The sequence below is a fragment of the Electrophorus electricus genome, chromosome 24 (genome assembly GCF_041902795.1).
Source record: "Electrophorus electricus isolate QZ-2024a chromosome 24, ASM4190279v1, whole genome shotgun sequence".
Classification (NCBI taxonomy): Eukaryota; Metazoa; Chordata; class Actinopteri; order Gymnotiformes; family Gymnotidae; genus Electrophorus; species Electrophorus electricus.
The window spans coordinates 8,717,435-8,730,463 of NC_137520.1; the positions used below are offsets into that span (position 1 = coordinate 8,717,435).

Genomic DNA, 13,029 nt, shown 5'->3' on the forward strand with positions numbered 1-13,029 from the left:
ATCGCGGTGTTTGAGACCTGTTGTGAAGTAGTTACCTTAGATGGAAATATGATCCACTTTTGAAATCACAGCCTTATAGTTGAAAACCGTAAATATACATGTGTGTGCGTGTTACAAAAAAGCTATAGACAGCTACACACTACCATTCCTAATTAAACTTGCATCGATTGTTAAATAGGTAGCTATTACGATGACGGCACAAAGAACTAGTGATTAACGATAGAATGATCTTCACTAAACCTTTGTACTAGTGTTGTGGTATAACAGAACTCCAGATTATGACATGACTGACACGTTGGTTGAAAAGTAAAAGTTGGAGAATATGCTCCACGACCCATATTGGATAAATGTTTTGGTCGGAATTAAAAGTTTCAACTTGAGACCAGTGGGTGACTATACTGCGAATAGATAGTCTATGTTAAGCCTCTATTGGACAGGCAAGAGCAATAAAACTGTACACATATAGATAGTCCAGACTATCTCGCCTGAAACACACAGATTTTTAGATTTTTTAGTGCATCTGTTCCCACACACGAAGGTAGTAAAGGATACAGGGTGCAAATGGTGTGAGGTTTAGTAGATGAGTATTAGTGTATTATTTTCTACCAACGTCCAAGTTTATTTTTGAGTTCATTTTATGTACATGGCTGCAGAATAGGTCGTTTTGTTTGGTTTCCCCCCAGCACGGTAGTTGGCGCCAAAACATTCGTTGATTGTATACGGTCAAGACGTCGACGACAGATGACGAAGAAACAGGAAGAGGAAACTAATACCTGTTTTTCGGGGGCTAATTCTTTCCATTAATACTCTTGCCAACCTTTTAGAATTGGAAACAGCTGAGAACTGTTGGCTCCTGTTATATGGCTTTAACGGTGGGAGGTAAGCGACCCGCAATATCCCAGAATTCTGCGACGTCAGTAAAGAGAAGGATGGGTCAGTCAACACGCACGCAAGACGTGAGTTGATACCATGCTCTGTCAAATAGTAGACTGCTTTGACTGAATATGGCTCATTTCTGAGTAGGTGGAATTAAATAGTCTTGTTATTTTAGTGCCCAGGTCTTCCTCCCGTGGTTGTGGAGGAAATTCTTCTAAACGTACCTGCACAACAGATTATATGTGTATGTCGCTTGGTATGTCGAGACTGGAAGTTGATGGTGGACAGTGCTTCATTTTGGAAAGAGCGATGTCGTAGAGAAGGATTTAAGACTCGTGTTACCGCTAAAACCCCAAAGGAACGGTGGGCCTTCTACTTTCTATATAAGAAACGTCATAACCTCTTAAAGAATCCCAATGCGGAAGGTGAGTAAAAAAAACGTCACTGTGTATGTCACATTGAAAATCGTAAATATACGTGTGTGTTACAAAAAAGTGTGGAAAGCTACACACTACGCTACCATTCGTACTTAAGCTTGCATCGATCGTTTAATAGGTAGATATTACGATGGCGGCACAAAGAACTAGTGATTTAACGATAGAATGATCGTCACAACTTTTGTACTAGTGTTATGGTATAACAAAACTCCAGATTATGACATGACTGACACGTTGGCTGAAAACTAAAAGTTGGAGAATATGCTCCACGACCCATGTTGTATAAATGTTTTGGTCGGAATTAAAAGTTGCAAGGTAATGGGTAGGAACTGTCAGTTAACTTCACAATCTGGAACATGGCCTTTAGTAGTCTGGAAAACACATCTTGCTAGCTGTGCCATTTCACATGCTTAAAATGGCACTGCAGATTTGGGTCTATACATATAAAATGCAGAACTTGATTATGTAACTTTATAATGCATAAAAAATGATATCAAGCACAAATTAAATAACTAAAATATTTTAAAGCTTTTAAATCACAGTTAATTAACCTAGACTACATTTACAGTTTTTTTTTAATTTTTTACAGTATTTAGCTGACGCTTTTATCCAAAGCGACTTACAATCATGAGTGAACACAACTTGCGCAATTGAGGGTTAAGGGTCTTGCTCAGAGACCCAACAATGGCAACTTGGCAGTGGTGGGGCTTGAACTGGCAACCTTCTGATTAATAGTCAAGTACCTGAGCCTACTGTGTCCTGGTGCAACCACCCAACATAGTCTGTACTTTCTCCTTCTCACACTGACCACGATACAACCCCCAGTTACTCTGCACTTTATAGGCAATGTCACCTATAACATGAACAATAGCGTACGTTATTGCTCACTACTACTGTCACCCCACTCGTTCTGTCTTGCCATATGCAGGGTCTACTAAAGGTTTGTTTTGTATGTATAATTAATGTATAATGTGTGTAAGATTTTCATTCCATTTGTACGTTTGCATATTTATATATATTTTACATTTTAGGATATGTACATATGTTCTCACACAAGGTCTTTTTCACTCCCCTTACACCTATGTATGTGCAACTTGACAATAAAAGTTTTGATCTGGTTTGGGTGAAATGACAGTAAAACAAAAAAAATTAGCTAATTATATTCATGTAGGTTTTTACCACCCTGTCCGAGTACAGAGAAATACACTGATAGCCTGCAGCATCCCGATAGTATTTGGAACCAGCAACCTTATATTATGAGTAGTAATGTCTGCAGTATTTTCCTTATCTAGAGAACTTCAATGGCTGGCACATCTCAGAAAATGGAGGTGATCAGTGGAATGTAGAAGATGTATTTACGCCTCATCCAGATAACACAGTGACAAAATGCTTTGTTACCTCTTATCAGTAAGTTTTAAACATTGAAACATTTTAAATATGAAAATTACATTGTTAGCTGTCCCATATTGTGCAAACTTGAATTAAATATTTACTTCAATGTCCCATATTGTGTGAATTCAGTGAGATTAAAAAACTTGTCATCATAGTTGCTAGTAATATATTTATTTATCATCCTTACTGCATATCATCCCTTGATTCACATCATGTATCAGAAGTAAAATACTTACAGGGTCTGAGGGCCATACAGGCCCATTGTTTAATAAACTTTGATGAATGTAGACTCATTGTATAATAAGCCCCTTTTGTTTCCAGCCTTTGTCTGAAAAGCCAGCTGATTGACTTGGAGAAAGAAGGTTACAGTCCTGCATTCCTTGATGATATACAGCCTGACATCATCATATCAGACTGGTGAGCATTCATTGAGTCTTCCCTTCATCTTTCTCCTGTCACAAATGGCATGTAAACCACCTTGCAGTAAATCCATTTGACTTTGTTTGTAAAGGTACGCACCACGGTGGGACTGTGGTAGTCAATATGAGATCCGTGTAGATTTACTTGATCAAAAGAAGAAGACACTGAAAACCTTTAATCCTCAAAGGGTCACCTTTCCACAGTGGAATGATCAACAGTGGAATCAGGTTGGTGTGGGTTTTTTTGGGTTTTTTCCATGTCAAAACCAGTAACATCTCAGGGGTGATTTGCTTGTGGAATATGGTGCAAGTGCTACTATTACTATAGTTACAACTTAATGCCTTACCCTTTTTTGGGGTTGTCTGATATCAGTCCTGTCTAATACCATCATCTTCATGGTTTTATTTCAGATGACTCATGTCTTTAAGGACTATGGACGGGGTGTTCGCTTTATCCGTTTCATCCACGGAGGGCAGGACACTCAGTTCTGGGCAGGCTGGTATGGGATACGGGTAACTAACAGCAGTGTGGAAATCTACCCAGCATCAGAGGCATAATGTCCACACATCATGGTCTTTCATGCTGGGATACACTGACCAGTGCTTTTGCTTAATGCTTAAGCCATGATCCAGCAACTACTGCTGAGAGAGGAAAACAAAGATATTTAACTGTGGTAATTCCTTTAGTATTTAGATATCCTTTATAATTTTATAAATAATAACTATTTAAAATAATATCAACTAGCTCTATATTGTATACTGTTTAAATAAGGATTGTTCTTCCAATGTGAAATTATGATGAAAAGCCTGAAAGGAATGGGTCTATGTATGTGCTGCATATATGAACATACTGCCTTTTAATGAATGTTTAACAAACAGTTTTTAAAGGGGGGGGGGGGAAATAATTTTCTTCCTTTTAAAAATGGTATTATCTACAGTACAATTTAATGTGTTAAAACATTTTAAATGTCTGTTTTCAACAAACCTGATGCAGGTGTTGAAATTTCCCAAACCCCAGGGAAGGGATAGACAAGAGTTGTTTGTAATGTCAGAGAAACGTAGCCTGCTTTGGCATCTCATCTCTAAATTTCTCATTGAACTAAAATATTTACTTTATTAAGCCAAATCATCATTTAGTGTTACACATTTGATTAGTGAGCTGTCAGACTGCCATTCTCTGATATCTTGGGCAGATGTATTTCACTGTGATATGGGAAAAATGAATTAGGGGATATGCAATCCAGCCTTTCCTCCAGAATGAATATTCCTGGGTTTGGTGGAAAGATATATTATGGGGTTTGGAAAACCATGTATTGCTCTGAACTGAGTCTTAATATGACCATTGTTTAAAAAAAAATAAGAACTGTTAAATGAATCCTTAATTTTTTGATTATTTAGAAGAAAAAACTATATCTTACTTATTAAGGATGGGATGGATACCAAAGAACAAACCATTTTGTTCACACGTTCCAAATGATGCTTCATTGATCTATGCATACACCAAGTACAGTACTTTTCAACAAATCTGTAGTGAAATAAATCCACAGTTCAAATCAGTTTCTCATTCATGTGTTAAACCTTAGTTACAATAGCCAGACTAAGTCCCCATGTCAGTTGGAAAGGAATTATATACTGAGTTTTAGTCAGTTTAGGCAAATAGCTGCTGTTAGTCAGTTTAGAAGATTTACAATTCAAAGGTTGCAGTAACTAAAAGCAGCCGTGACCTGAAGTTTCATTAAGTATCAGATTTTTTTTTTATTTTAAGAACCTGGATTTCAGGGTCCTTGTGATTGTGGGGGTTTATTTTTGCAGTAATGACCAGCTGGCTTTAATTATGTTGCTTATTGCTCAGATACTCATCAAGCTAATCACAATCTTGACATTAAATAGTGGAATTACATTTCTTAGGTGGTCTCCACTAAAACAGATGTTATGGGTTTTCTGTAGCAGGAGGCCATTCCTAAACAATAGACCGCAAAAATGCCTTAATTAGCCAATTAGTTTAATGTAGAACCATGAAGTAAAATTAACTATTAATGAACACCAAATTTAGGTTTTAAGGTCCAGAGCTGAAGTTCTGTCTTACACCTTGCATGTAATAGTGACTACATATTGACTCACTGTTACACAGATAGCACAAGTTTTACTTTTGACATGTTTATTTCAATGTAATATCCACAAAGAAGTAATTTCTGCAACTAAACATGTCATTTAAAAATACTGTTGCATTTAAATGAGACCACCTTCACAAACCATTTTCTAGAAATTGTAATTTGTATCAAAAAGGAAATGACAAATACCTATAAATAAAAAAAAATAATATTTGGGTAACTTCTTGAATGTTATTCTGGATAAAGTTCAAGGCTGACTTAACTGAATAAACAGAAAGCTAAAAGTGTGCCTGATAAAATGCATGATATTTAAAAGTCATTATAACCTGATCATGAATGGGACCATACAAAATTTAACAAGACCACAATTACTATGATTTTCAGATATGGTATAAAATTTACGCTAAGACAATTTCACATGTAGCTGCAATCAGGTTATTTTTTAATAGTGTTTTCTCAAATCCAGAGTTAAAGGGAGAGGAAAAAAAGTGTGCCAGTAGTATTATAAAGTAGAATTTTTAAATTCTGGGTTGTTGCTGATTTACAAGAATGTTGAAAAAAATACAACTGGAAGGAAAAAAAAATCCCTAATGGCTTGATTTTAGATAAAGGAAGTCATTCTGTTCTTCTTTTGTATCACCAGTTGCTTATGGTTTTACTGTACTTGGGTGTCAGTTGTAGAAAGCACATTACAGTAAGGTCACAATTATAGCTTTTGAATGTTGGTTACCAGTCATTGAAAAGAAAAAAAACATGATATTAAAACATCTTCTGATACATTAACTAACCTATACAAATCTTATCAGATATAGTAACACTGAATATTTCCAAAGTTTTGTGGAGACCTTGGAAAGTTTACCTGTCACTAATAAACAAAGGTATTTTTACAAAATATCACAATTATTGTTGCTACTCAAATGCATGAAAATGTTCCAATAATTCAATATAATATTTAGTAATATATTCAATGATGTAATCTGAATACTTTAGGAATACTGACCATAAATAAAGAACTACATATAAAAGGATTCATTCAACTGTTAGAATGCCTTGCATTATGTCACTTCCATGTGACGAGGCAAACACAAAACATGACACCTTAAGCAATCTTAATGTAAAGCAGTGTTATGTACTCACTGTACTTTTTTCCTATTCACTTTACCTAAGTCAGATTGCATACCATTATAAGGCAAAAATGGGGGGGGGGGGGGAACAAAAATTACAATAGTCCTTTTTTGCAATAGTTCTGATTAAGGTGTAAAACATAACCAAAGCTGATTCTTTTCTTTACTGAAAATAGTCATACATCATATGCTGATTTTTGCCTGAAAGGTCTTCTTTAAAGGCTGAACTCATAAAAGAACACATTTACGCTTTTTCTTAGGCTCCGGTGGCTCCAGGGCAGCTAGAATGGCTTCATCAAAAACATTCTTCAGCCCTTTCTATAAATAAGGGGGGGGGGGGGGGGGGGGAGAGAGAAAGGAGTTTATGACTTCTCCATGCAAAACAGTCCAAGCGAAAATCACTGAATAAGCCTTGCATCCATAGTGTTTAAGAGCGACATCTTTGTCTACAGATGTGAACCATTTAGTTGAAAGGTGAAGTCTGGAGGAAGTCTCCTTAAAGGATGTTCCTGTATTTTGTTGCATGCATGCATCCATCAATTGTTACCAGTCTCTCTGTTCCTACTGTTGAGAAGCACCCACATAGCATTATGATGATGCCACCACCACAGGGATGGTATTAGCCAAATATTAACATGGCTTTCTCTGTTACGCAAATGACAAGTTTTCCTAATTATATACAACATTGCCACAACTTAAGGTTGTTTATCCATGTTCTCTGGAAAACCAAAACTTAAATTTCTGGCATTTGGACAAGCACCAAGTTCCAAACAAAATCCCATGAGAACACGACAGCTTCTATACTTTGTTTCAAAAAGTGTAATCCTAGGAAATTCAACAAATTTACCTTATGGTCCAGTGTATTGTTATTGTTATTATTATTATTATTATCATTATTATTATCATCATTATTATTCACAACTCTAAGGATTCCCACGACAAAACACTTTACATTCAAGGTAATTAATAAGTTCAATTTCTAGTCAAAAGATCGATTAGGCATTTAAGAATATGACATAAGAAAATATGCTATTGTAAAAAGTTGACATGGGAAGCAGAACATGGAGTGAGGAGGTTTATCATTTCTAAACAAGGGGACCATTTACTCGTACTTTCATTTATTACACGTCAGTTAAAGCTCACACATTGAACATGTTGAAGCCAGACGTCATCGACCAACATCACGCCACCATCATAAGCATGACATCTGACCGGGTAACGGCTGGCTGTGTATTATCTACAGTACAATGCTCCTACACTATAGCCCATGTATAATATATATACACACTGACATCCAAGTAGATTGTATGCCTATACAATCTATAGCATCTGCCCTTGCCCTAATCAACATTGATTTCATATAGTGTCTCTGGAATCCAACTGAAAAAATCTGTTGTATCAATGGAGAACTTTAATCACTTTGCACCTGACCACAATTTTCATTGACCCAGCAAAGGGTGTGTATGTTTTTTTTGAATGAGGTTTTTTTTTTTTTTAATCATTTCAAAAGTTTCCAAAAAAACTTTTCTTCACTTCATCATTATGGGTATTTATGTGTAGTGTTAGTAAAAATTGCAAATATATCCATTCAGATGCAAATCCACAATACCATAAAGTGTGCAACAAGTAAAGGAGTCTGAATACTTTCTGAACACATTTTCATTGTATTTTCACATTATGCTCATCACACATGGCGTTAACACTATCTATGCAGGAATAGTTGAAAACAAGCCAAATGCCCTTTTCTCTTCAAGCTTACTCACCTGTGTTAAGGCCGAACATTCCACATATTTCACTGCTTTTAAGTCCCTGGCCAGTTTCTCTGCTGTCTCTGGAGTGATAGGTTTCTGCTTGTTCTTGGCAAGCTTTTCAGTAGTCAAGGGATCATCTCTTAGGTCAATCTGAGTTCCGACCAACAGGAATGGAGTCTTTGGACAGTGGTGGGTAATCTCAGGCACCCACTGCATACAAGAGGAATATAAGGAAAAGAAACCATGTGAACAAACTTTTCTGTTGCCTTGAAATGTCTGAGCTAAATGCAGTGATCAAAAAATAAATATTGTTCATCATGGCGCCTTCAAAGATGCAAGTATCAGTTGCTGAATTCAGAACTTACCTTTTCTTTGACATTTTCAAAAGATGAGGGTGAAACTACAGAGAAACAAACTAAGAATACATCAGTTTGGGGATAGCTCAAGGGCCGCAAGCGGTCATAATCTTCCTGACCTAAAAACAAAAAACAAATGTATATTTTCATGGCTAATGTGCCTACATGTAAACTGTTTGTTATGCTTAAATATGAAACCAGTTTGTTTTCTTTCCAACATCTGCTTCTGTGATTGGCACATGATGCTATATGTGCATACACCTTAATGAGGACCTTCATCCATGTTTGGGCAATATAACACCATACCTGCAGTGTCAAATAATCCAAGAGTGTAAGGTTCGCCACCAATCATTACAGTTACAGCATAGTTATCAAACACCTGAAAAACAGAATATTATACAGCTATTAGCTGAAATTTCCCTTTCATTTGACTACATGCATTTACGTTTACAGCATTTAGCAGACACTCTCATCCAAAACGACTTACAAACGTGCTTTGTCATTTATTCATAGAATAGATGCACATCATGCAGATGATGTAATAAAATTTAATTACTGAAATGACCTTTTCTCATAAAGCCTCTCCTAATATCTATAGAGCCATCACTGTTGGTCATATGAACTAAACACACATATGAAAAAAGCCAGTGTACTCACTGTAGGTACATATTCCGAAGGAAACTTGTTTGTGGTGTATGAAATCAAAAGGCAGGTTTTACCCACAGCACCATCACCAACTACTACACATTTAATTGTCTGCATCACTGCACTTTCAGAATGAACCCTGATATCTTCTGCAGAACAAAAACAATTAGTAAATTAGTGTGAATAACCACATATATAATTGGTTATATATATATTTAGAAACATATAATTTAGAAACAAGGCTGCTATCAACTTTCTAAAGAAGAAACATACATTAGGATTATAATGATGTCCTTGAATACACAGGAAAAGCTCAGCTTGCAAGAAACATCTGGCAACCACATTTTTAAATGCTTGAAACTCTATTTGTATGTGCATGATAATTTACTCTCCTGGATCACAAATCACAATCAGTGGGAATGTATATTTCAGATAACCAAACCTGTTTCCCTAATCACTGTTTATCACTTTAACTCTGTTTAAGCAAGTTTTGTTTTGGCTGAGATGGGATGGTTCATTTTTTGCCCAGTAAAGTATTGAAATCAGTCACTCAAAAAAAACAAACACACGCACAACTATTCTAGCTAGCCTCTGCACGTACCAGGAGTACGTGTGCGTGGTTTCATTGATAACCTGCAAATTAATTCTCTATGTACAACGACAGACGCGCTTGTTGCTGTGGGAGCAAAACACCACTGGTACAATAAGATGTAATTCAATCACCAAATTATTGAAGGAAAAGCTAGTAGTGACACAAAATGAAATACCGTGGTGAGTATCCTTCGTACAGTAGGATGCTATCGATAGCTAACTAGCTGGCACTTGAGTCAGGAAACAAACCAGGCCAACTTGAAAGTGAAATTTCAACTGCTGAGCGACACAGAAATTCAGCGTTAGCTTTGCAGAATTCCTAGCTAGCTGGCCAAGCATCCTTTGGTTGGCCCGAACGGTGAAACCAGTTAAATTTGCTGCCTAGCTAACCGTTAGCTAGCTAAAGTAGGGGACCCCTAGTTTTACCTTTGGTCAGTAGTTTTACTTTTCATGTTATTTTGCTGATTTGGCGTTTATTCTGATTTAGCATTAAAACACTACTCATAATGCCGGCTAGTGAAATGGTGATGTTCCACAAATGCGAAATAACATAACACGCTAGCTAAAATAGCTAGATAGACTATAACACGTAATAGACTTAGCTAGCTAGACTGGCTACCAAACAACTCGACTTCAACTCTACTAATTATCGCCTAATAACTGAACAAGCTAACAGTAGATAAGCTAACCAGCTATCTTATATTTTTTAATAAGAAGGTCTGCGAGACCAAAAAAATCCGAATCCAGTGGATCCCAAAGAAAGCCAATCATTAGGTGAATTAATACTTAATACCAAAACGATTTCAAAAACGATTTTAAATATATCTCACCAAAAGTTATTTCCACTTAACCGTTGACTGTGAACACCAGCCAGCTATAAACCTACTATGAAGACAGCAACCAACACTTTTTTCCCTCATATTTCTAAAATAAAAGTACCTCCTCTCACGTAAGCTGTGGTCAGAGCAGAAAATCGCGCACCTGTAACAAAAGTACGGAATTATAGATAAAGCATACAGTATGACCTGAGAAGCACTTTGCTATTACATTTATGCCACTTCGATCATGTTCATTTCAAATATTATTTCTGTGTAAAACTTTGTTTTAAATCAATAATGTCTTAAAATGGAGTGAAATAGCATTTTAGACTTTTTAATTGTATACTTATTACTGAATAATAGTCAAAGTGTACCAAAGTGTTGGTCTTGTCAAACTGTAATGCTAATTAAAAATATAGACATGATGTTCTCAATTAACTAATTAATATAATAATTAACTAATTAATTAACTAATTAATATAATAATACTCCATTTTACATTTTATATGCAAACAGTATTTTCTAAGATAACAGAACTATGTTTGTTGACAAATGAAGTCTAAATGAAAAAATATGACTCTAACTTTCAAGCAACTATCTGAGAAAAGAATGTCAATTCCCACAGAGAGTTGGTTGTCTTGATGAACTGGTATTTTACTGATAGTGCTTGCATCTTTCATAGTGATATCAGGGCATGTATAGTTCCTTCTGGTAGCACAATGTCTTTGCCATCACAAGAGAGGTAGACAGGCAAAAGGAGGAAAAATCCAAACAGAGCTAAGCAACAAAGCATGATAGAAAACCAGTTTGCAGCAAAAATAATAGACAAGACCAACAAGACAGCTTAGAAATAAAAGTAGACTTTCCAACATACAAGCAGAAAACCAAATATACAAGGAGTGCTGACTAAATTAGAAAGGTCTGATCCGTATGCAGGGGAATTAGATCTTTATTAGTATGCAGAGGATTTGGATCTGTCAGTTCCCACAGAGGCTGTCTTGCTGTACTGGCATTTTAATGATAATGGTATTTGTTGTAGTGATATCAGTGCACGTCTAGTTCCTTCTGATAACACAATATTTCTGCCATCAAAAAACAGTGTCATGCATATGACTCCGTGTGTTGAAGTCTTCTGGCATGCATGGATTCAGAAGCAGAATCCAGAGCAGGTTTTGCAAGTAACAACTCAGCTTTAAAAGCATAGGCAAACAAATACAGTCTAATATCCAAAAACACCGTACTAACACAATTGAGAGTATACTGTGTGCAACTGGCTTCTCACTGGTGTGTGACTGGATGTAAAAGCTGTGTGTGTGTGTTAATTGTAAAGCAACCTTTAGTTCTTTGAAAGGTGCTATATAAATGTCACTTTATTCATTCATTCATTCATTCATAATCCAGGCAAGGGATAAGTAACAGGTAGACTGACAAACAAATCCAAACATGGCTAAGCAACGAAGCTTATTGCAAACAGAGGATCCACAGTCAGCAAGTACACTAATACCAAAATGTAGGCTTAGAAATGCACTACAAGACTCCCCAACATACAAACAAAAAGATAGAACTTAAATACTTAGCAAAACAAAAGCTAGAAGTGGTGACTAAAATGGACACAGGTGTGATCAATATGCACTGGAATTGGGTCTAATGAAGCTGGTTGCAGGACCATGGAAGTTAAGAGTCTATGATGAAGACAGTAGGTAAGAGGAGAGGAACAAATGCGACCCCTCCAAAGGCTCAGAGATGACCACAAAGACAAACTCTCAGTCAGAGTCCCAGATAAGCCTAGTGATCCAGTAAGAGGGAAATGTAGCATTAGGAGTCTTGCTCAAGGACAATTATTGGTATAGCATAGAGCGCTTCACTGAATTCGTTTTGAACCGCTATCCCCCACAGAAGAAGCAGCATCGTTACCACCTCCCCCCCCAGGCTGCTGGACTGGGGGTGGTAAACAGAGATGGTAAACAGACTGCTGTATGGTGGCTTGGTAGTTAGCATGTTTGCCTCTCAGCACTAACGTCTCGTAAGACATCTTACCAGAGCATTGTGATAATATGGCTCCTATCCCAACCTCTGAACCATCTATCTCTAATATGAAGGGTTCTTCTGGATCTAGGATTTGAGTGTGGGTGCAATGGAGAAAGTTGTTTTAAGAGAACAGAAAGTCTGTTCAGTCTGGGTGCTCTCTAGAACAAAGTGGTGAGACAAACAGCAATCATGCTAAAATTATGTATAAATCTTCTATAGAAATTGGCAAAGCCCAAAAAATACTGAAAATCCTTTATAAAGGCATGTCTGCTTCTAACTTCTTTTCCTCCACAGGTACACCTTTGGGGCTGATGTTTCCTACAAAAGAGGTGGATTGCATGTGGAACTCTCACTTTCTCCAGTAGACGCTTAAGAACCACTCTGACGCGTTCAGGGACAGTGGGGAAAAATATAAAGTTGTCATCACTGTATGTGACGACGAACTGGCCTGCTATGTCTCTGAAAACATCCTCGAGAAAAG

At 36.7% G+C, this 13,029-nt stretch overlaps 2 protein-coding genes across 3 annotated transcripts; one reads left to right on the top strand and one right to left on the bottom strand.

Moving 5' to 3' along the window:
• The first annotated feature begins 726 nt into the window (after positions 1 to 726).
• Positions 727 to 6,444, top strand: LOC113575466 (F-box only protein 6-like). Its single transcript, XM_027006990.3, has 6 exons — positions 727 to 956; positions 1,052 to 1,301; positions 2,606 to 2,720; positions 3,027 to 3,122; positions 3,217 to 3,352; positions 3,536 to 6,444. Exons 1-6 carry the CDS (start codon positions 861 to 863, stop codon positions 3,680 to 3,682), a joined length of 840 nt encoding a protein of 279 aa, XP_026862791.3. The 5' UTR covers positions 727 to 860; the 3' UTR covers positions 3,683 to 6,444.
• cdc42l2 (cell division cycle 42 like 2) lies at positions 5,266 to 10,616 on the bottom strand. 2 transcript variants are annotated; one of them, XM_027006977.3, is made up of 6 exons: positions 10,533 to 10,616; positions 9,124 to 9,260; positions 8,773 to 8,845; positions 8,476 to 8,585; positions 8,123 to 8,320; positions 5,266 to 6,677 (listed from the first exon to the last, which is right to left on the bottom strand). In XM_027006977.3, exons 2-6 carry the CDS (start codon positions 9,226 to 9,228, stop codon positions 6,588 to 6,590), a joined length of 576 nt encoding a protein of 191 aa, XP_026862778.1. In that variant the 5' UTR covers positions 9,229 to 9,260; positions 10,533 to 10,616; the 3' UTR covers positions 5,266 to 6,587. The 2 variants fall into 2 exon arrangements, with proteins under 2 accessions (XP_026862778.1, XP_026862779.1); XM_027006978.3 differs by lacking the exon at positions 10,533 to 10,616 and adding an exon at positions 9,879 to 9,982.
• Positions 10,617 to 13,029: the final 2,413 nt, after the last annotated feature.